The sequence below is a fragment of the Salmo salar genome, chromosome 25 (assembly GCF_965601325.2).
Source record: "Salmo salar chromosome 25, fSalSal1, whole genome shotgun sequence".
In the NCBI taxonomy this organism is placed as follows: domain Eukaryota; kingdom Metazoa; phylum Chordata; class Actinopteri; order Salmoniformes; family Salmonidae; genus Salmo; species Salmo salar.
Genome location: NC_138315.1, coordinates 11522590 through 11545181, shown reverse-complemented (window position 1 = coordinate 11545181; position 22592 = coordinate 11522590). Strand labels below are relative to the sequence as shown.

General features: G+C 42.2%; 2 protein-coding genes and 1 long non-coding RNA gene across 3 annotated transcripts in view; 1 reads left to right on the top strand and 2 right to left on the bottom strand.

Moving 5' to 3' along the window:
- dars1 (aspartyl-tRNA synthetase 1) overlaps positions 1-11507 on the bottom strand; it is a 35414-nt gene extending 23907 nt beyond the window's left edge. Inside the window, 2 exon segments of the mRNA NM_001140539.1 lie at positions 5209-5311; positions 11403-11507. Of these exon segments, the coding sequence (NP_001134011.1) occupies positions 5209-5311; positions 11403-11425 (126 nt within the window). The 5' untranslated portion in view covers positions 11426-11507.
- On the top strand, positions 9646-18263 carry LOC106586146 (uncharacterized). Its single transcript, XR_001324138.3, has 3 exons — positions 9646-9782; positions 17153-17325; positions 17652-18263. It is a non-coding gene; the product is annotated as an uncharacterized LOC106586146 (long non-coding RNA).
- Positions 18264-18810: 547 nt separating this feature from the next.
- cxcr4 (C-X-C chemokine receptor type 4) lies at positions 18811-20779 on the bottom strand. The gene is given in 2 exon segments (NM_001165293.1): positions 18811-20392; positions 20733-20779. Coding segments are annotated over 2 exon segments (1089 nt in total). The 5' UTR covers positions 20757-20779; the 3' UTR covers positions 18811-19327.
- Between the last annotated feature and the right edge of the window lie 1813 nt (positions 20780-22592).

Sequence of the window (22592 nt, the reverse complement as noted above, 5' to 3'; positions counted from 1 at the left end):
GGCGGTTCACCAGCCTGATGGAGAGTCAGGGAAATCCCAAATAGATTCCAGATGTCCGTCAGATGGCGCGCTACCAATAAGCCAAGGTGGGAAAAGTTACAAAACTCCCATAGCCTACTTCAGAGAACATGCCGAAAAGTTCACATAACAAAAAGGAGAACAGACGAGGTACTACAAAATTAGAGCAAGCAATGATTTTCTCTTTTGTTTTGAGCCCACGGGAAGAAATCTGTCGTGCTAACGGGTTCCCACTAGATAACCAGCAAAAAAGTCTGAGGAGCATGCTGCATGGCCGGACATGCCCCATCTGCTTCTTGTTTACATTACACTTCCTGTTATTGGTGGATTGTAGCTCACGACCACCAACACTTGGTCTGGAATGAAATTACATGCTATCATGACTAGTGGTTAACGTTAGCCAGCTTGAGCTAACTACTGAGCTAGCATACAAACTCGGCAGCACAGAGTAGATCCTCCATATGACGTTGAGATTGTGCATTGTGGGTAGTTTCGAAGATGTCCGGAAGTTAATAAATATGTAATAACCCAAAAACATAACTATGTACTTACAGGTAACCAAATCTTGACTACAACTATGTTAGTCTGACCACACTGTGTTGTTACATTGGTGAGTAAAAACTCATGCATCCTAACTTTCATAGAGTGATATTTTGTAAATTAAGCCCTTTTTCTACTTCAAGTCAGACGAACTCATGGACACCATTTTTATGTCTCTGCATGCAGGTTGAAGGAAGTTGTGCTTGCCATTGCTAACTAGCGTTAGTGCAATGACGAAATCAATTGGAACAATTAGCATGCTAGCTGATCACATAGACTCCCAGTCATTGCACTAGTCCATTAACAATTGCGCCAACGCTAGGTAGCAACTTCCCTCAAACCGCACACAGAGACATAAAAATTGTATCTATGAGTTCATCTGACTATGGGTAAGTAGAAAACGGGCTTAGTTGCCAAAATCTCACACTATCCCATTAAAATCGTGTCTCGGTAGAAATATACACATATATAAACTCAGCAAAAAGAAGAAAGGTCCCTTTCTTCCAAATAACTTCACAGATCATCAATGTAAAGGGTTTAAACACTGTTTCCCATACTCGTTCAATGAACCATAAACAATTAATGAACATGCACCTGTGGAACAGTCGTTAAGACACTAACAGCTTAAAGACGGTAGGCAATTAAAGCCACAGTAATGAAAACTTAGGACACTAAAGAGGCCTTTCTACGGACTCTGAAAAACACCAAAAGAAAGATGCCCAGGGTCCCTGCTCATCTGCATGAACGTGCCTTAGGCATGCTGCAAGGAGGCATGAGGACTGCAGATGTGGCCAGGGCAATAAATTGCAATGTCCGTACTGTGAGACGCCTAAGACATTGCTACAGGGAGACAAGACGGACAGCTGATTGTTCTTGCAGTGGCAGACCATGTGTAACAACACCTGCACAGGATCGGTGCATCCGAACATCACACCTGCGGGACAGGTATAGGATGGCAAAAACAACTGCCTGAGTTACACCAGGAACGTACAATCCCTCCATCAGTGCTCAGACTGTCCGTAATAGGCTGACAGAGGCTGGACTGAGGGCTTGTAGGCTTGTTGTAAGGCAGGTCCTCACCAGACATCACCGGCAACAACGGGCACAAACCCACCGTCGCTGGACCAGACAGGACTGGCAAAAAGTGCGCTTCACTGACGAGTCGCGGTTTTGTCTCACCAGGAGTAATGGTCGGATTCGCGTTTATCGTCGAAGGAATGAGCGTTACACCGAGGCCTGTACTCTGGAGCGAGATCGATTTGGAGGTGGAGGGTCCGTCATGGTCTGGGGCGGTGTATCACAGCATCATCGGACTGAGCTTGTTGTTATTGCAGGCAATCTCAACGCTGTGTGTTACTGGGAAGACATCCTCCTCCCTCATGTGGTACACTTCCTGCAGGCTCATCTTGACATGACCCACCAACATGAAAACGCCACCAGCCATACTGCTCGTTCTGTGCGTGATTTCCAGCAAGACAGGAATGTCAGTGTTCTGCCATGGCCAGCGAAGAGCCCAGATCTCAATCCCATTGAGCACGTCTGGGACCTGTTGGATCGGAGGGTGAGGGCTAGGGCCATTCCCCCAAGAAATGTCTGGGAACTTGCAGGTGCCTTGGTGGAAGAGTGGGGTAACATCTCACAGCAAGAACTGGCAAATCTGGTGCAGTCCATTAGGAGGAGATGCACTGGCCACACCAGATGCTGACTGTTACTTTTGATTTTGACCCCCCCTTTGTTCAGGGACACATTATTCCATTTCTGTGGAACGTGTTCAGTTCATGTCTCAGTTGTTGAATCTTGTTATGGTCATACAAATATTTACACATGTTAAGTTTGCTGAAAATAAACGCAGTTGACAGTGAGAGGACGTTTCTTTTTTTTGCTGATTTTATATATATATATATCAAATAGATCAATCTCAACATAATCACTAGTTAACAACACATGGTTGATGATATTACACACACAGGACAATTTACACTGACCTCCCCCCTTGTACACTGCTGCTACTCACTGTTTGTTTGTTACCTATGCATAGTAACTTCACCCCACCTACATGTACAGATTACCTCAACTAGCCTGTACCCCTGCACATTGACTCGGTACCGTTGCCCCCTGTATATAACCTCGTTATTCTTATTACTTTTTATTTTAGCCAACTTGGTAAATATTTTCTTCTTCTTGAACTGCCCTGTTGGTAAAGGGCTTGTATGTAAAGCATTTCACGGTAAAGACTACACTTGTTGTATTCGGCGCATGTGGCAAATAAAGTTTGTTTTGATTTGGCACACACACACAAAAGTTTGGACACCAACTCATTCCAGGGGTTTTCTTTAATTTTACTATTGTCTACATTGTAGAATAATAGTGAAGAGATCAAAACTATGAAATAACACAAATGGAATCATGTAGTAACCAAAAAATAATCTAAATATATTTTATATTTTAGATTCTTCAAAGTAGCCAACATTTGCCTTGACAGCTTTGCACACTCTTGGCATTCTCTCAACCAGCTTCATGAGGTAGTCACCTGGAATGCATTTCAATTAACAGGTGTGCCTTGTTAAAAGCTAATTTGTGGAATTTATTTACTTCTGAATACATTTGAGCCAGTCAGTTGTGTTGTGACAAGGTAGGGTTGGTATACAGAAGATAGCCCTATTTGGTAAAAGACCAAGTCCATATCATGGCAAGAACAGCTCAAATAAGCAAAGAGAAACGACAGTCCATCATTACTTTAAGACATGAAGGTCAGTCAATCCGGAAAATGGCAAGAACTTCGAAAGTTTCTTAAAGTGCAGTTGCAAAAACCATCAAGCGCCATCAAGCGCTTGAAGAGCCATCAAGAAACTGGGTCTCATGAGGACCGCCACAGGAAAGGAAGACGTAGAGTTACCTCATCTGCAGAGGATAAATTCATTAGAGTTAACTGCACCTCAGATTCCAGCCCAAGTAAATGCTTCACAGAATTCAAGTAAGACACATCTCAACATCAACTGTTCAGTGGAGACTGAGTGAATCAGGCCTTCATGGTCGACTTGCAAAGACACCACTACTAAAAGGACACCAATAAGAAGAAGAGACTTGCTTGGGCCAAGAAACATGAGCAATGGACGTTAGACCAAAGGAAAGATTTCCACTGGTCTGATGAGTCCAAATGTCAGATTTACGGTTCCAACCGCCCGGTCTTTGTGAAACGCAGAGTAGGTGAACGGATGATCTCCGCATGTGTGGTTCCCACCGTGAAGCATGGAGGAAGAGGTGTGATGGTGTGGGCGTGCTTTGCTGGTGACACTGTCAGTGATTTATTTAGAATTCAAGGCCCACTTAACCAGCATGGCTACCACAGCATTCTGCAGCGATACACCATCCCATCTGGTTTGCGCTTAGTGGGACTATAATTTGTTTTTCATCAGGACGATTACACAACACAACACCAGGTTGTGTAAGAGCTATTTGACCAAGAAGGAGAGTGATGGAGTGCTGCATCAGTTGACCTGGTCTCCACAATCATCAGACCTCAACCCAATTGAGATGGTTTGGGATGAGTTGGACCGCAGAGTGAAAGCAGCCAACAAGTGCTCGGCATATGTGGAAACTCCTTCAAGACTGTTGGAAAAGCATTCCAGGTGAAGCTGTTTGAGAGAATGCCAAGAGTGTGTAAAACTCACCAAGGCAAAGGATGGCAACTTTGAAGAATCTAAAATATATTTTGCCATGTTTAACACTTTTTTGGTTACTAGATGATTCCATGTGTTACTTCATAGGTTTGATGTCTTCACTTTTATTCTACAATGCAGAAAATAGTAACAAAGAAAACCCTTGAATGAGTACGTGTGTCCAAAATGGCGGCAACGATTTAGCAGCGGCGGGGCACAGCTGCTAAATGAATTTAGGGGAAACACTTCTACTTCATGAAAGCATCTGAACGGAGATTGTCCCTAGTGAGAGAATGACCCACCAAAAATACCATTCTTCATACACTGTTTAACTTTCTGGCCTCCCGAGTGGCGCAGTAGTCTGAAGGCACTGCATCGCAGTGCTAACTGTGCCACTTGACATCCTGGTTCGAGTCTAGGCTCTGTCACAGCCGGCCGGGAGACGCATGGGACGGCACACCATTGGCACAGCGTCAACTGGGTTAGGGCAGGGATGTCCTTGTCCCATCGTGCTCTAGCGACTCCTGTGGCGGGCCGGGCGCATGCACACTGACACGTTCGCTAGGGGTACAGTGTTTCCTCCGACACATTGGTGCGGCTGGCTTCCGGGTTAAGCGGGCATTGTGTCAAGGAAGCAGTGCGGCTTGGCTGGGTCGTGTTTCGGAGGACGCACGGCTCTCGACCTTCGCCTCTCCCAAATCTGTCTGGGAGTTGCAGCGATGGGACAAGATGGTAACTACCAATTGGATACCACAAAATTGGGGAGAAAAATGGGTTAAAAAAAAAACAACATAAAAACAGTTTAACTTTCTCCCACTTGCTTACGATGCAACACTGATACCCGACTTAAGAAAATGGCTCTTTGTTTGAGTGGACAAAAACAAACCAACGACAGGAATCGCAAAACAATGGACCCCCTCCCCCTCCTCCCTGCCCGATTGTGTCACGTCAATAGCACTGAGGGGCAGAGAGGCATACAAAACCCACTGACCAGTTTGGCCTGCTTCTCAGCCTTCTTAGCCGCTTTCTCCGCTTCCTTCTGCTGTTTCTTCAAGCCTTTCTTCGACGGTGCCTGGTCCACCTCCTCCACGACCCTGCAACAGGAAGTCCAGACCAATGCAAAACATAAGTCAACTAGCTACCTACATTTTTGGGGGCTTCCTGTAGGAAGTTTTTGACCGGTGGGAAAATGTATTCCAGCCATCACCACCACCTCTGGATGTGGCTAATGACACAGGTTGATGAGCCATGTTTCTGTCCAGGCTAACAATAAACACAGCTACTGGGGATAAATGGATCACTTAACATTCTAGGTCAATATGATTCATACGGACTACAAGGGTGTCTAGCCTTTATTATGACTATAGTAACCAAGGAGCGGTAGGCATAGGCGATTTGTTTCCAGAATGAGATCAAAGATTCCATGAAAAAAAAAAATAACATTGCACTTCCTCAATAATATTACTACGCATGTTGCACACGCACAGCAGACGGTATTTTTCTCATCCACAACCTGTGGTAGTGTCAGGTTGTGTCATTGTGCTCGCTGACAGTAAGCATCTACAGGAAATAACACTGATCAAAAGGAGAACAGTGACATAAATAGCAATATAAACAACAATCACAACAGCAACAGATGGCGTTAAGCAATGACCTCAAAAGAAGGACCTGCCAGTGTTTTTACAATGTTTTCCCCGTCCACTTGTTTCCTGTCACAAAGGAAATCATAATAGGCATAATAGGCATTAGGCAAAGGCAATCCTTCACCGAAACTCAAAATTCTTGATGTTGAATCTTGAACATTTTCAAAACAATACCATCCTTATCTCCTGTAATACTATAAAAGCGACCCCTGTGAACCATACAAGTATGTCAACAGAGTCAGGATGAGTGAGGGCAATTAAGCACATTCACACCTATATACATATCCAGTGGCATTAACACACAATGACGAGAGGAGGAAATGGTGGTAGGACCCCTGACCAGGCTGCAACTGATTTAATGGCATCTAGCATCACTGATAACATAGGCCGTTTTCACAGTGACGATAGAAAAGGGACACTTGAGAGGTTCTCGAAAGGCATTGATGCTGGAGAGACAATACTGTTTGTGTAAACTTGCGAAATGATCACGCTGCAAGTGCTAGAACAGATGTCGCGTTGGGCCATGTTTTTGAAACAGCTGAAATGTATTGCCATTTTCCTAATATTTGAGACTTGTTTAAGCCTGCCAGCTGCACTGAGCCACGGAAAACTATAGAAAACCATTTCCCGCCACCATTTCTTTTAAAAACATGTTGATACTATCTTAAAAATGTTGACATATGCAAGTCAACATTGAGAAAAGGAAGTCAAACAACAAAAGTCAAAAATGTTGAGATATTCTACTATGTTTTTTCATTTGTAATATTGTGTGGTAATTTCAGAGTTGGCACCACAGGTACCAGAGTTGTGGGGGGACATTGGTCTTCAGGAAAACAGAGTTTCTCCTGATCTGGTAGGCTAACCTAACCAGGTAAAACTCCAGGTATGACATAGTAATAATTCAGCAGTTGCAGCAACCCAAAAATGGTTTTATATAAACTATGATGGGACTCGATTCTTTTATAATTAGGTAATATGGAGAAGAAAAAAAAGTAAACTTATGGGAAAACGCCTGGCCCTACGGAGGATGAAAACATTAAAAGTCCTGTCAAAAAATAATAATAACAAATAAATAAATTAAATAAAAATATATATATATATATATATATATATATATATTAGAGATTAAAAAAATAAAATAGTCGTTCTGCCCCTGAACAACGCAGGTAACCCACTGTTCCTAGGCCGTCATTGAAAATAAGAATTTGTTCTTAACTGACTTGCCTAGTAACATTTTAAAAAATTGTTAGTTATGTGAAGGGTCATCTAGCAGCAATCTACCTCACCAAGCAAAGTGAGAAGAATAAGAGCACCACATTGAAGCTGCCCAGCAACACCATTTGGGGTGGTGGTGTGTCATCATGTTTGACAGTATCCTGGAGGGGAAGGAGTCTCTCCAAGAAATGGCCATATCACAGTCTGCCGATATGGACAGACCCATCAAGAGGACATTCCTGGATGATGTATTTTGGGAGGGAGTGGTAAGCAGCCTGAAACCTATAGCAGTAGCCATTGCACAGATTGAGGGAGACAATGCCATCCTGTCTGATGTTCAGACTCTGTTTGCAGATGTAAGAGAAGAAATCTGTACTGCCCTGCCCATTTCACTGTTGCTCCAAGCAGAGGAAACTGCAGTTCTGAAATACATCCAAAAGCGTGAAGTCTTCTGCCTGAAGCCCATACACGCCGCAGCGTACATGTTTGACTCCAAGTATGCTGGCAAGAGCATCCTGTCTGGTGCAGAGATCAACAAGGCCTATGGTGTCATCACTACCGTGTCTCGCCACCTTGGCCTGGATGAGGGCAAGGTTCTTGGCAGTCTGGCGAAGTACACTTCCAAGCAAGGGCTTTGGGATGAAGATGGAATATGGCAGACATGCCAACATATCTCATTAGCCACCTGGTGGAAGGGACTTTGTGGATCTAAGGCTCTTTCCCCTGTTGCCTCAATCATCCTACAAATCCCACCAACATCAGCCGTCCAGAGCGCAACTGGTCCTTGTTTGGGAACACACACACCAAAGCACGCAACAGGCTGACCAATACAAGGCAAATGTGAGGCTTTTTGAGCCTGACAACGAGCCATCCTCAACCAAATTGGAAAGTGACAGTGAAGATGAGGCCTCAGAGTCTGATGTTCAAGAGGTGAACATTGAGGAGGTCCAGGGAGAAGATATGGACGCCTGAGCGGAAGACAACCAAAGCTTTAGTTTCTAGACTATCATTTTACAGATGTATGTTGAAAACATTTTTGGGAGATGCGATGGATCATTCAATATTCCCTTTCTTTTGTTGTTCAGTGAAATCATCCCATGTGAAGAGTCAACTCATTTAATTAAAGTTAATTTCGCAACTAAATTCTTTTTTTTATTTCTTTCTATTGGAAGGATTTAATAATTTGCAAATATGTCTACTTATGATAAGGTAAAATGTTTATGTTTCTGTCTCCATATGATATGGTAAATATATCCATTTAAATGGTATTAATATCTACATTTAAATGGTATTAATATTAATTTGCATATATTTCCGTTAATTCCCATATATTCCCACGTAAAGTTTCCACCTCTGAATATTCCCCAAAATGTGCAACCCTATTCCCATGCGTAGCCTCCTGGCTAGTGGCTGGCTATTGTGACATTTACAGTATTTTTGAGTTGCTAAGCAAGAAAGTCAACCGAACCTTCTAAGTGTATGTACATATTATGTAAATAGAGATTTCTTCCCGATAACTCGATTCAGTGAGAATAAGCCCATATTCCTCCACATGAAAGACTCAGAGAGTCAGTGTGGCTACTTCAACATGTGCCATCATGTTAGACTATGGGTTATTTTACAGAAAACAAAAGAAGACTTGACGTGTTGAATAAGTGAAAGTAAGATCAGACATGAACTGGCTGATTATGCACCCTACTTATTTAAAATTTTCATCATATAGGCCTACTTTAACATTTTTGTCTACACTTTTTGGGACAACTGCTGCCCCCATGTTCAGTTACAAAAACGTTGCAGATATATTCATGGATTTCTCTCTATATATTTTTAACCTTTTATTTAACTAGGCAAGTCAAATTCTTATTTACAATGATGGCCTACCCCGGCCAAACCCTAAACCGGACGACACTGGGACAATTATGCACCGCCCTATGGTACTCACAAACACGGCTGATTGTGATACAGCGTGGAATCGAACCAGGGTCTGTCGTGACGCCTCTAGCACTGAGATACAGTGCCTTAGACCGCTGCGCCACTCGGGAGCCCCTAAATAGAGCAGACGTGATTCCTTATTCTACAGGCATGTTTGTTATACTGTACCATATTTCTATCTGAACATTCCAAAACGTTGCGTCTTGCTGAACACCCCCCTGCCCTCATGTAAAATCAGTCTTGGGCCTCACCTGCTGTGAACATAGTAGGGCTTGACAGTCATTTTCTTTTTTTGTCACTTGTCCATAGGACAAATAGGACAGATTTTTTACTTGTCCGAAACTTCAAGTCACTTACAAGTGAAAAAACATCTGTAACACCATGGGCCAAAACAGTGCTTGAAAATTGTGTTGCATAATGCAAGGAACCACTTCAAAAGATAAAAAGCATTATTATCACTAGTGTTGACAATGGAAGGCTGCTGGTCTCTGATCCCATGTATTATATCTCCTGCCTTTGTTGCCTTGAGAAAGGCACTAAACCCCCCCCCCCCAAAGTAAAATACTACACTGATAGGCTACTGTATAAAGCATGTGGTCAACCCTCTATCTGGAGAGCTACTGGGTGTGTCGGCTTTTGATCCAATCCTGCTCAAACACAGTCAGCTTATCAAGGGACTGCTGAGCAGCTGTTTTTTTTTTTTTGTCTTTGTAAAATAATTCCCTCATTCAATTACCAGGGATCAAATGGCTAAGGTGGGCGACTTCAAAGCAAGGTAGCTAACTAAGACACGCTTCTCTCTGTTTTCAGGGGAGATCTTGGCAGCATAGGAGTTACTTGTCAATTAGGCTATTTTAAATCATATTATTTTTACGTTTTTAGAATTATATGGCCAGTATTGAATAGAGGAGAATCCCAGCTTTCCAACGGTGTGAGAATTATTTAAACACCCAATTTTGAGCACTTGAGAGACGTTTTGCAACCCGGAGGACTCAGCATTGGTTTCATAAACTGTGCACCCATATCAGCTGTGTGGCGGCCATTTGCGGTTGTACACGAGTGCCGGGTGGGAAAGATATTTAGGACATTGGACATGACATTAATACATAAATAGTTAACTAGCGAGATAGCCAATTCAAAACACATTGTGTAGTTTGGCTGGTTATCTAGTTAGTCTATTGTATATCGTTATTTTATCTGCTGCTACAATGTCTCTCTCGCCTCTGGCAAGAGCCCACTCGCATGCATGCAGGTGATGCAAACACCATGACTTTTACAGCTATAACTGGGGAAATAACTCACTAGCAATGAATATCAACAAACATGCACACGCGGCTACGCTGGCTCTGATCTCAAAAACGCATCTTGCGACTGCGTGATTGAAAGACCGCTCGTGCCTGTCAACGCAGGCCTAAAATAATTCTACTGTGATGCGCTCTGCAGAGATTGGGAGGCCAGTGCACAACACACCGCATCCAGAGGTAACTTTGATCCATTTTTTTTTTTTTTGTACTTGTCCAGTCGGGCAATTTAAATCTAATCTGCTGGACTGACAATTTGTTTTACTTGTCTCTGCAAGTGGACAAGTGTTAATGCATGCTATACAATGTCCAACACTGGCTGTCAAACAGTGATCTAGACTTGTCAGTTTATTTCTGTCCCAAAATCAATTCTAATGCTTCCCCTGCACTTGCCTAGCTGTTTTAAGGGAAACACTGCACTTTATGACATGGTTGTGCACTCTGACCCGAGCAGAAACTGCCACTGGTCAAACAACTGGGGGAATGTGTATGGATGGACAGGTTATGACAAGTTCCCTTTTGCAGAGCCTTTACAACCACACTCAATAATGAATGGCACGTCATGCTAGCTTTCTCACAAATAGGTTTTATACGACATACCGGTAGTTAGCTATTTACATCATTTATTGAGTACGGAGGAATGCAAAATGAAAGTTCAACCACTAAATCAAGGCTTTGTTGTTTTAACTAACAAGCTAGCTACCTACCTAACTAACTACTAGGTTCAGCACGCATGAAAAGTTAGCCAGCTAAATTAAGTGGCATATATTATTGAGCATGATGGCACGGTCAGAGAGCACTGGCATGCATAGTGGTTAGCTTGCTACTGTTAAGATACTAGCAAGTTAGCTGTCAAACTTTAGCTGTAGTAGCTAGCGGAAAGAAATGTGGACTTCACAGCTGTAGCTGCTATTCGTGACGTTTTCTGTTTTAAACTGGCTAGTTAGCAAACTAGTTTACTATCTTGATGGAAAACTGATACATCATATTGCTGATGCAATCATCTGCAAATACAACCGGCTTTAACTAGCCAGCTACAGTATCTAACGTTAGCGTTTAAAACATTCTGAGACACGAGAAAGCATTTCTCTTACCCTTGGACTCCATCTTTAGTCATTCCAGTTATTATTATTTTGAGATTGTAGTTAGTTGATATCAAACGTTTCTTGACAGTTACTTCTGAGACAGAGTCAGCTGTTCACAGAGCATTCATGGGTGGTAGAAGACGGACCTATTTCCCTGATGCACAGAAAAATAGTTTATCTCAATCCGGCCCGAAACTAGGTCAAATAACAATAGTTCCGCCAGAACTGTGGAAATCTCACCCTGTCATCTTTCAAATCAAGTTGTATTTGTCACATTCCCCGACCTTACCGTGAAATGCTTACTTACAAGCCCTTAACCAACAATGCAGAGTAAGAAAATATTATCTAAAAATAAAATAACAATAACGAGGGTAAATAAACCCAAGTAAAAAAAGTAACACTATAAAATAACAATAAGGAGGCTATATACAGGGGGTACTGAGTCAATGTGGGGGTATGGGTTAGTCGAGGTAATTGAGGTAATATGTACATGTAGGTAGGGGTAAAGTGACTATGCATAGATAATAAACATTGAGTAGCAGCAGCGTAAAAAAGGGGGTCAATGCAAATAGTCCGGGTAGCCATTTGATTAACTGTTCAGCAATCTTATGGCTTGGGGGTAGAAGCTGTTAAGGAGCCTTTTGGACCTAGACTTGGTGCTCTGGTACCGCTTACCATGCAGTAGCAGAGAGAACAGTCTGTAACATGGGTGGCTGGAGTCTTTGACAATTTTTAGGTCCTTCCTCTGACACTGCCTGGTATAAAGGTTCTGGATGGCAGGAAGCTTGGCCCCAGTGATGTACTGGGCCATATGCACTACCCTCTGTAGCGCTTTGCAGTAGGATGCCAACCAGTTGCAGTACCAGGTAGTGATGCAACCAGTCAGGATGCTCTCAATGGTGCAGCTGTAGAACTTTTTGACGATCTGTGGACCCATGCCAAATCTTTTCAGTCTCTTGAGGGGGAATAAGTGTTGTCGTGCCCTCTTCACAACTGACTTGGTGTGTTTGGACCATGTTAGTTTGTTGGTAATGTGGACACCAAGTAACTTGAAGCTCTCGACCCGCTCCACTACAGCCCTGTCAATGTAAATGAGGGCGTGCTCGGTCCTCTTTTTCCTGTAGTCCACGAACAGCTCTTTGTCTTGTTCACATTGAGGGAGAGGTTGTTTTTCCTGGCACCACACTGCCAGGTCTCTGACCTCCCTATAGGCTGTCTCATCGTTGTCGGTGATCAGGCCCACCAACATTATGACGTCTGCAAACTTAATAATGGTGTTGGAGTCGTGCTTGGCCATGCGGTTGTGGGTGAACTTCATGGCTACAGATGTGGTGTGCTACGGGTCGGTAGTCATTTAGGCAGGTTACCTTGGCGTTCTTGGGCACAGGAACTATGGTGGCCTGCTTGAAACATGTAGGTATTACAGACTCGGTCAGGGAGAAGTTGAAAATGTTAGTGAAGACACTTGCCAGTTGGTCAGCGCATGCTCTGAGTACACGCCCTGGTAATCCATCTGGTCCTGCGGCCTTATGAATGTTGACCTGTTTAAAGTTCTTACTTACATCGGCTATGGAGAGCGGGATCACACAGTCGTCTGAAACTGCTGGTGCTCTCATGCATGCTTCAGTGTTGCTTGCCTCGAAGCTCATCTGGTAGGCTTGTGTCACTGGGCAGCTTTCAGCTGGGCTTCCCTTTGTAATCTGTAATAGTTTGCAAGCCCTGCCACATCCAACAAGCGTCAGAGCCGGTGTAGTAGGATTACATCTTAGTCCTGTATTGACGCTCTGCCTGTTTGATGGTTCGTTGGAGGGCATAGTGTGATTTCTTATAAGTTGTGTCCAGCTCCTTGAAAGCGGCAGCTCTAGCCTTTAGCTCAGTGCGGATGTTGCCTGTAATTCATGGCTTCTGGTTGGGATATGTACGTACAGTCACTGTGTGGATGACGTCATCAATGCACTTATTGATGAAGCCAGTGACTGATGTGGTATACTGCTCATTGCCATCGGATGAATCCCAGAACATATTCCATTCTGTGCTAGCAAAATAGTCCTGTAGCTTAGCATCTGCGTCATCTGACCACTTCCATATTGAGCGAGTCACTGGTACTTCCTGCTTTAGTTTTCCTTGTAAGCAGGAATCAGGAGAATAGAATTATGGTCAGATTTGCTAAATGGAGGGCGAGGGAGAGCTTTGTACACGTTTCTGTGTGTGTAAGATCATGCAAGAAATGGATGTTTTGCTTACACTCCACACACGTAAATGTAATATTTAAGCAATAAGGCACGAGGGGGTGTGGTATATGGTCAACATACCATGGCTAGGGGCTGTTCTTAGGCACGACGCAAAGTGGAGTGCCTGGATACAGCCCTTTGCCATGGTATATTGTCCATATAATACAAAGCCCTGAGGTGCCTTATTGCTATTATAAACTTGTTACCAACGTAATTAGATCAGTACAAATAAATGTTTTGCCATACCCGTGGTATACGGTCTGATATACCACGGCTGTCAGCCAATCAGCATTTAGGGATCAAACCACTCAGTTTATAATTATATATTTGGGGTGGCAGGTAGCCTGGTGGTTGGGCCAGTAACCGAAAGGTTGCTAGATCAAATCCTAGAGCTGACAAGGTAAAAATCTGTCGTTCTGCCCCTGAATAAGGCAGTTAACCCACTGTTCCTAGGCTGTCATTGTAAATAAGAATTTGCTCCTAACTGAATTGTGTGGTTAAATAAAGGTAAAAAATATACAGTACCAGTCAAAAGTTTGGACACACCTACTCATTCAAGGGTTTTTCTTTATTATTATTATTATTGTCTACATTTCAGAATAATAGTGAAGACATCCAAACTATGAAATAACACATATGGAATCATGTAGTAACCAAAAAAGTGTTTAAAAAAGTAGATTATTCAAAGTAACCACCATTTGCCTTTATGATGACTATTGGCATTCTCTCAACCAGCTTCATGAGGTAATCACCTGGAATGCTTTTCAATTAACAGGTGTGCCTTGTTAAAAGTAAATGTGTGGAATTTATTTCCTTCTTCATGCATTTGAGCCAATCAGTTGTGTTGTGACAAGGTAGGGATGGTTACAGAAGATAGCTCTATTTGGTAAAAGACCATGTCCATATTATGGCAAGAACAGCTCAAATAAGCAAAGAGAAATGACAGTCCATCATTACTTCAAGACATGAAGGTCAGTCAATCCGGAAAATGGCAAGAACTTTGAAAGTTTCCTAAAGTGCAGTTGCAAAAACCATCAAGCGCTCTGATGAAACTGCCTCTCATGAGGTCCGCCACAGGAAAGGAAGCCCCAGAGTTACCTCTGCTGCAGAGGATAAGTTCATTAGAGTCACCAGCCTCAGAAATTGCAGCCCAAATAAATGCTTCACAGAGTTCAAGTAACAGAGACTGCGTGAATCAGGCCTTCATGGTCGAATTGCTGCAAAGAAACCACTACTTAAGTACACCAATAAGAAGTAGAGACTTGCTTGGGTCAAGAAACACCAGCAATGGACATTAGACCGGTGGAAATCTGTCCTTTGGTCTGATGAGTCCAAATTTTAGATTTTTGGTTCCGCTGTGTCTTTGTGAGACACAGAGAAGGTAAACGGATGATCTCCACATGTGTGGTTCCCACCGTGAGGCATGGAGGAGGATGTGTGATGGTGTCTGTGATTTTATTTTTTTTTAAATTCAAGGCCCACTTAACCAGCATGGCTACCACAGCATTCTGCAGCGATACACCATCCCATTTGGTTTGCGCTTAGTGGGACAATCATTTGTTTTTCAACAGGACAATGGCCCAACACACCTCAAGGCTGTGTAAGGGCTATTTGACCAAGAAGGAGAGTGATGGAGTGCTGCATCAGATGACCTGGCCTCCACAATCACCCGACATCAACCCAGTTGAAATGGTTTGGGATGAGTTGGACTGCAGAGTGAAGGAAAAGTAGCCAACAAGTGCTCCGCATATGTGGGAACTCCTTCAAGTCTGTTGGAAAAGCAGCATCATGTTGTGGGGGTGCTTTGCTGCTGGAGGGACTGGTGCTCTTCACAAAATAGATGACATCATGAGGAGGCAAATGATGTGGATATATTGAAGCAATATCTGAAGACATCAGTCAGGAAGTTAAAGCTTGGTTGCAAATGGGTCTTCCAAATGGACAATGACCCCAAGCATGCTTCCAATGTTGTGGCAAAATGGCTTAAGGACAAAGAAGTCAAGGTATTGGAGTGGCCATCACAAAGTCCTGCCCTCAATCCTATAGAAAATTTGTGGGCAGAACTGAAAAAGAGTGTGTGAGCAAGGAGGCCTACAATCCTGACCCAGTTACACCAGCTCTGTCAGAAGGAATGGGCCAAAATTCACCCAACTTATTGTGGGAAGCTTGTGGAAGGCTAAATGAAACGTTTGACCCAAGTTAAACAATTTAAAGGGAATGCTACCAAATACTAATTGAGTGTATGTAAACTTCTGACCCACTGGGAATGTGATGAAAGAAATAAAAGCTGAAATAAATCATTCTCTCTGCTATTGAACTGACATTTCACATTCTTAAAATAAAGTGAGGGAATTTTTACTAGGAATAAATGTCAAGAATTGTGAAAAACGGAGTTTAAATGTATTTGGCTAAGGTGTATGTAAACTTCCAACTTCAACTGTATAAAGCTATATAATATCAAGGACTTCATTGAGGGCCTAACTACTTTTAGGTGATTCAGCGATTAATTAAAACAAGCAAACATGAAGTTGAGGAAATAATAATACACAGAAAATACCAGAATTTACAGGTAATGTCAAAATGTTTTCAAAACCGTGTAAGCTTTTGAAGTGCGTTAGATTTTGGTGGGAGTTTGCACTTTTGGGACTATTCCATTTGTATCGGTCAAACTTAAATCCCCAGTTTGTTGCCCGCTGACATTATATTTTACATGAATGGCCTTTGCGACGAAATGACTTTGGCACCCTGCTCTTAAATGCATCTAGTGGTCCATTGGGAGGGTTGAATACAGTCGGGGGGGGCGGGGGGGGGGCGTAAGTATTTTCACAGGCTGTTGGCCACAGAAGCTCCTGATGCAGGAAACAGTCTTCCTGCTGGTCACTTCCCAACCAAAACAATGTAAACATTAGTAATAGGTTAATGTCCCAGAGCAACCTTGTCTGTTTGTTTTACTTTAGCCCCCAACTAATAACACTTCCATCAGGTTAATATGAAGGAGATCTCTATTACCCTATACTTTCATCTCCCATAAATGTAATCTTAGCTCAATTAGCTGAGTCAAATCTTGTAATAGAAGTGATCTTTATATCTCCGTCAATCGGAACCTCTAAACAATTGAATGCACATTGCTAATTAACCCAGGTTAGAAACAATTTCCTGTGCATGTCAACAGCTTTAGCCTTTAACCTCTCGAAATGGAAAAACATCCTATCCAACCCAGTGAATCATCACGGAACATTTTTGACTCAAAATGTGTTGACCATTTTCTTCCTGAAAACACATGAGTTTTGAGTTTGAAACCATTGGTTTGTGTGATAATCAAGATGGATCTAAATGATTCAGTCTAAATTGGAGGACAATGATGATTATGATGATTGCATTCAACTGAATTGTGCTTCTGTCATACTAAACAAATCATTTCTGCATCATTTCAATATAATACATCTCTGATGCCATATCAAAGACATTGACTTTCAGATGGAGTATAAACATTAGTCTTTGATCAATTCTATATAATCTCATATATAGGTTTCCAAGTGGCAGTTAAGAAGCAGAAGTGGTGAGCCCAGCTGAACTCAATGGAGTGTGAATGGCCCAGTTCTCCCTCAGCTGAGTGGGACAATTAGCTCGTATGCTAATAGGTGGACCTTTCCAAAACGTTTCCAGCAGGAAAAGCACTTCTTATTTCATCCTGTTTTATTGTGAGTAGACTGAGAACCTAGACTAAAAAATAACCAAACACTTATGGAACTTATGGGGGGTGATTTACACCTTTTTTAAAGGTAAAGTCATGGTAATGCCTCCTAGTTGGACTCTGGTGGAATGACTGTAACCACAACAACGCAGTGAAGCCCATTCAACATCTTAATTTACTACGGCATCCATTGTTGTTGGCTTCCTCCAGTCTCCAACTTGATCATCAGCCTTTCATCATTTCAAATGGATACATTCACTGTTCACATTTACCAATGGCTTACTATCAATTAATGAGTCTGTCTGCTTATTTTTTCTGTTTCACTATCCATAGGCCTACATACTGTACATGAGCCATACTCAACAAGTGGACCACGGACCGGATCTGGACCCAGAACGGGGTCAATACAGGCCCCCGGTCACAAAAATAATAAATGTTATACAGTATTTGATTTGTAATAGTAGAAGCCACAAGGGGCAATGTCAAAATTTGGTAGGGCATGAGTAGTTTTCCACTTGTCATGTCATTCACTGACAGACCTTAGAGAGATATTTATAACCTGTCAGAAATGTCCTGTTGATAAACTAGCCCATGTTAGCTAGCTGGTTAGACTAATTTACCTAGCTATCTAAATCTTGTAGTTATCAGACCAGATTACATGCCCAGGGGGCTTTACCCCATGGGGGCACCCATTGATTTTTGTGGAGTCACTCAGGTATATGAACACACATAAGAAATTGCATAATGTGTGGAATTACAGGAAATTAGCTTATAAAATGGCACATTTTCTCTGCCCCAAGACAAATGTGTAGAATTGCAGGAAATGAGCTTTTAAAACTGCAAAATGCTATCTCCGCCTACAAGAGGGGTGTTAACAGTTTCGGGATACATGCATTGTGAGATGACTGTTTGTTACTACGCCGATAAATGACAATATCCATCTGGACCTTTTGCCACCTAGGGAATGTGTGACTGGACCTTCTTAAATAACAGTTGACCACCCCTGCTGTACATCTTTAAAAAAAAAAGTCCATTAAATGGGAATCATGTGTTCCCTATTGTATTATTATAACAATATGGGATTGGAACGAAGACATCGGTCAGTCAGCATCTCTATTTGTGTACTCATGCCAATAGATTGCTTTAAAATGTTCTAATTAAGTTGAAACACACTGGATCATTACATAGCCACTACATTATTGGGGGAGGGGTGCAGTTTGTCTACCTAAACTAAACATACATTATTTTCTTACTCCAGAACCAGCCATATGGGTGCTCATCCTTCTGACTCGACCTCAGAGCTTTTGTAGTGTCGCGGCTGCTTAGGATATAAAAGTGCACAGATGTTCTTGCAATTACAAGACTCTCTGGTCAGTCCTCCTCCACAGTCAAATAAGGCCCCCGGGGGACATTAGTCACTCATTTGTCGAGAAAAGGTTGAGAAGCAATGAACACCATGGCCATTACATGTCATTTATCAATATTTTATTTTACAACACTTGAACAAAATAGCATTGACATTGAAATGATAAACACATAACAAAATAGGAAATAATGATACAAAACGTTCAGTGTGAGCGACAGCAATAAATAATAACTTCTAATCACACAAGTTAAGTGCGAACAGAAAAAAGGCAAATAACTATCTACAGATATTTTAAACGGACAAATAGTATCCCTAAGCAGACATGAAGAAGTATGGCACGTCCCGTATTAGAACAATGCATCCTCTATGATAGTCCGCAAGGAATTGCGTCTGTAGCAGGATTGATATATACAGTTGACCAGTCAATGGACATCAGGCTCTGCCTGTAGATTAAATCTTCTTTGTACATAAAATGATTTTCTTTACAGAGAACAAAAAATGTAAGTGGCAACTACAAATAGAAAGAGCTTATTTTTTGTTTGTTTTTTTTACAAAGATGTCAAAACTGTACAGAATGTAGTTTGTCCCTGAAAAAGAAAGCTTAGTTTCAACCTGAGATTTAAAAGTCAAAGGATGGTGACTTTTAACTGTACAAGACACTTGAAGACTCAGATTCAGTGGATACAGATGAAATGGGTCCTCTTTTTTTAGTCAGTACTTTATGACTTGACCTACTGCTGACGGTCAGTGCATTTCGGGCAGATTTCTTGAACTTAACACCCAGGAAAGCATAAAGGATGGGGTTGAGACAGCAATGAAAGTATGCCAGAGCCTCTGTGATTAAGATCCAGGTCTGCAGACTCTGCTCCAGGGCACAGTTATGGGAGATCACATTGAGCAACATTAGGGTGTCCACAAAGATTCCCACACAGTACGGCAGCCAGCAGCTGAAGAAGCACAGGATGAGGATTACGGTGGTCTTGAGAGCCTTCCTCTTCAACACTTGACCCTTGGCACCCTGGGACAGCTTGGCAATGATGATGCAGTAGCAGGTGAGGATGACCAAACCAGGCAGGACAAAGCCCACCAGAATGTGCTGGAAACGGAAAGCAGCCATCCAGTAGAAGCTAGTCTTCTGGGGGTATATGCGCTGGCAGATGGTTCTGGAGCCGCTATCCAGAGCTGTGGCAAACACTATGTCTGGCACAGTGAGAACAGCAGCAGGTAGCCATACCGCCACATAGATCCATCTGTCTGCAAGCAGCTTCCTCTTCCTGGTGGTTTGGCTGTTGGTGGCATGCACCACTGCCAGGTACCTGTCCACGCTGATGAAAGCCAGAATCAGTACACTGCTATACAGGTTGATGGTGTAGATCACATGCACAGTGGTACAGAGGAAGCCACCAAAGTACCAACTGCTTGCCGCATCCACCGCCCAGAAAGGTAGCGTGAAGACGAGTAGGAGGTCAGCCACAGAAAGATGGAGCCTGTATTTATCAGTCATCGTTTTGACCTTTTTCTGGTAGCCCATCACTGTTACTACCAGTCCATTTCCGACGATTCCAAGTAGAAAGATTATTCCATAAACTGTCGGTAAGAAGATCCTTTGAAAATAATCACCTCCGACTCTGTTGCACGGCTCCTCGAAACCCAAATCCAAGTCAAAATCCCCTGATTCTTCATAGCTGGTGTTGTCCAAAAATATGTGCTGCAAAAAAGAAAAACAAAGTGTAATATTATAATCGTTTACAATAAGTCTATTAAATATAATAATTGGCAATTTGTGAACATACTTAAAACTAAGTTAGTTTTGACGGAATAGTTTAGGCCTATTATAAGGCTATATTTGTGTTATTTGAGAAACATTGATAAATTACTTCGAGAAAATAAAATACATAGCAAAATTGCGGCGAATTATACAGAATAGTCATTTGAGAAACATAGCCTCGTTTATTGTATAGAACAATGTGTTATAGAACCTATGTCTATATTAAAGTTATAGATACAATTACTATAATTTGAAATAATGACTGAAATGGTAAACTCACTTCGACCTCGTAAAAAGAAGACATCGTGGCAACGCAGTGATGCAGGTTATCTCCGCGGGTCTGAATAACTTTAGTAACCTGAGGATTCGAATGCACCTAAATAGCCTACCCTCCTTGCGCTCCTCCCAAAGGAGGAGCCTTGGTCGCGTGTGACACTGTCGTTTTTAGGGTTCTCACAGAAGTGGCCGACGTCACTTGAATGCATAGACGAGGCAATGACAAATCTACCCAGTAGCCCTTTTGCAATATTTAAACATGGGACAGATTTTAGAGTGTTGGAGTGTTGAATGAGGCGTTAATTGGTATTGGAATCTCCGTGCACTTCAGTGGCGATTTTAGTATGTACATCTTGGTGTGGCAAACTCCCAAACATGTTTTTAGATGCATGCCAGCAAAGCCACTACACAACACAACACTAAACAATACATTAATTGGACTATAACGGTGACAAACGGTGCCCATAAACTGTTAGGGTCTACATAAAGCTGTCCCAACACCTTACCACTGCTACACCGTGCTAACAGCGAACAGTTCATTCAACCTCATTTACTGCCATTTAAAAAAAACATAGCTGATATGGCTGACTTGCTTTTAAACAAATGTGGTTTCTACTGACAATTGAGATGTTCAAACTATGGCATAAGGGGACGACGAGCGGATAAGAGGCAATCCGTAATTTCGATTAAGGTATTAGAGCTAGGACGGACATAGTCAATATAAATAACTATTTGTTCAGCACTTTTGAAAAGTACAGCTACAGAATTCAGAAGATGGGCCGTTCTTACAGTATTCTCTCTGTACACCAAGTCAGAACCATAGCATAAATAAAAGGGGGCTTTTAAGCAGACAATGAAAGCACTTACAATATTTGATGATGACATTTCTCTAAAACAGTCTATAGGCTACATGTGCACCACCAAATCAGAACAGTATGCTAAATTATGAGGGGAAAAGGGACCAACTTATTTGGGTGAGGCACATGGGCTACTAACAGCTTACTATGCAACACACACTTAGTATTACATTCTTAGCTACAGTATACATATCTCCCTGGCATATTACATAATTTCTGCAGCAGCATACAATACATTTTTGGACTCATCTTCTTGTGCTATGCTCACTTGAACAGTGGTCAGTCAAAAGGGAATATTCCCTGATACCATATGGGATCATTTTAATCATGGCGGTCCTTCATGGGCAAATTTTGTCATCAAATGTTGTCATCAAAGTCTGGCATTCTCTGGACTTATGGTGCTTTCAAGACAACTGGGAACTCAAAGAAAAAAACAAGGTTGAATCATGGCGTTAGTGATCTTCAGGTCGGAGCTCTAGAAAGAGGCCCAAGTTCCTGACTTGGAATTCCGAATTTGGATGACCATTCAAAATGGGGCTTGAATTTTCGAGCTCTCCCCGTAGATTTTGCTGTGTCGTAGTGTCCCCATGAGTGACAGAACACTAAGCCAATCACAGCACAACTAGAGAACATTACCAACCCCTATGCTCCGTATTTTCCGCTGGCTGCCCCACCACCACAGAAAGCACTGAGCTAGGCTGAAACACCTGCCTTTTGGAGCTGCCTTACTGAAGAAAGCCAAAAGAGACCATGTTTGTATGCAGATTTATTAACTCAATGATAAAACATTTTTTTACATTGTTTTGATGCCAAAATAACATGCAAAACAGGCAAAAATCGACGAGGAGAGCTCAAAAATTCAAGCCCCTTGGGTGCTGCCATGGAGTTACATTAGAAGTGCCCATCCAAGAAAGCTCAAGGTCATTGGCCACAGATAAAATTGTGTCAAATCCCGTTATTTCTACAGTAGCTTTGATTGGACTGATGTCAACGCCATACTTTCAAAT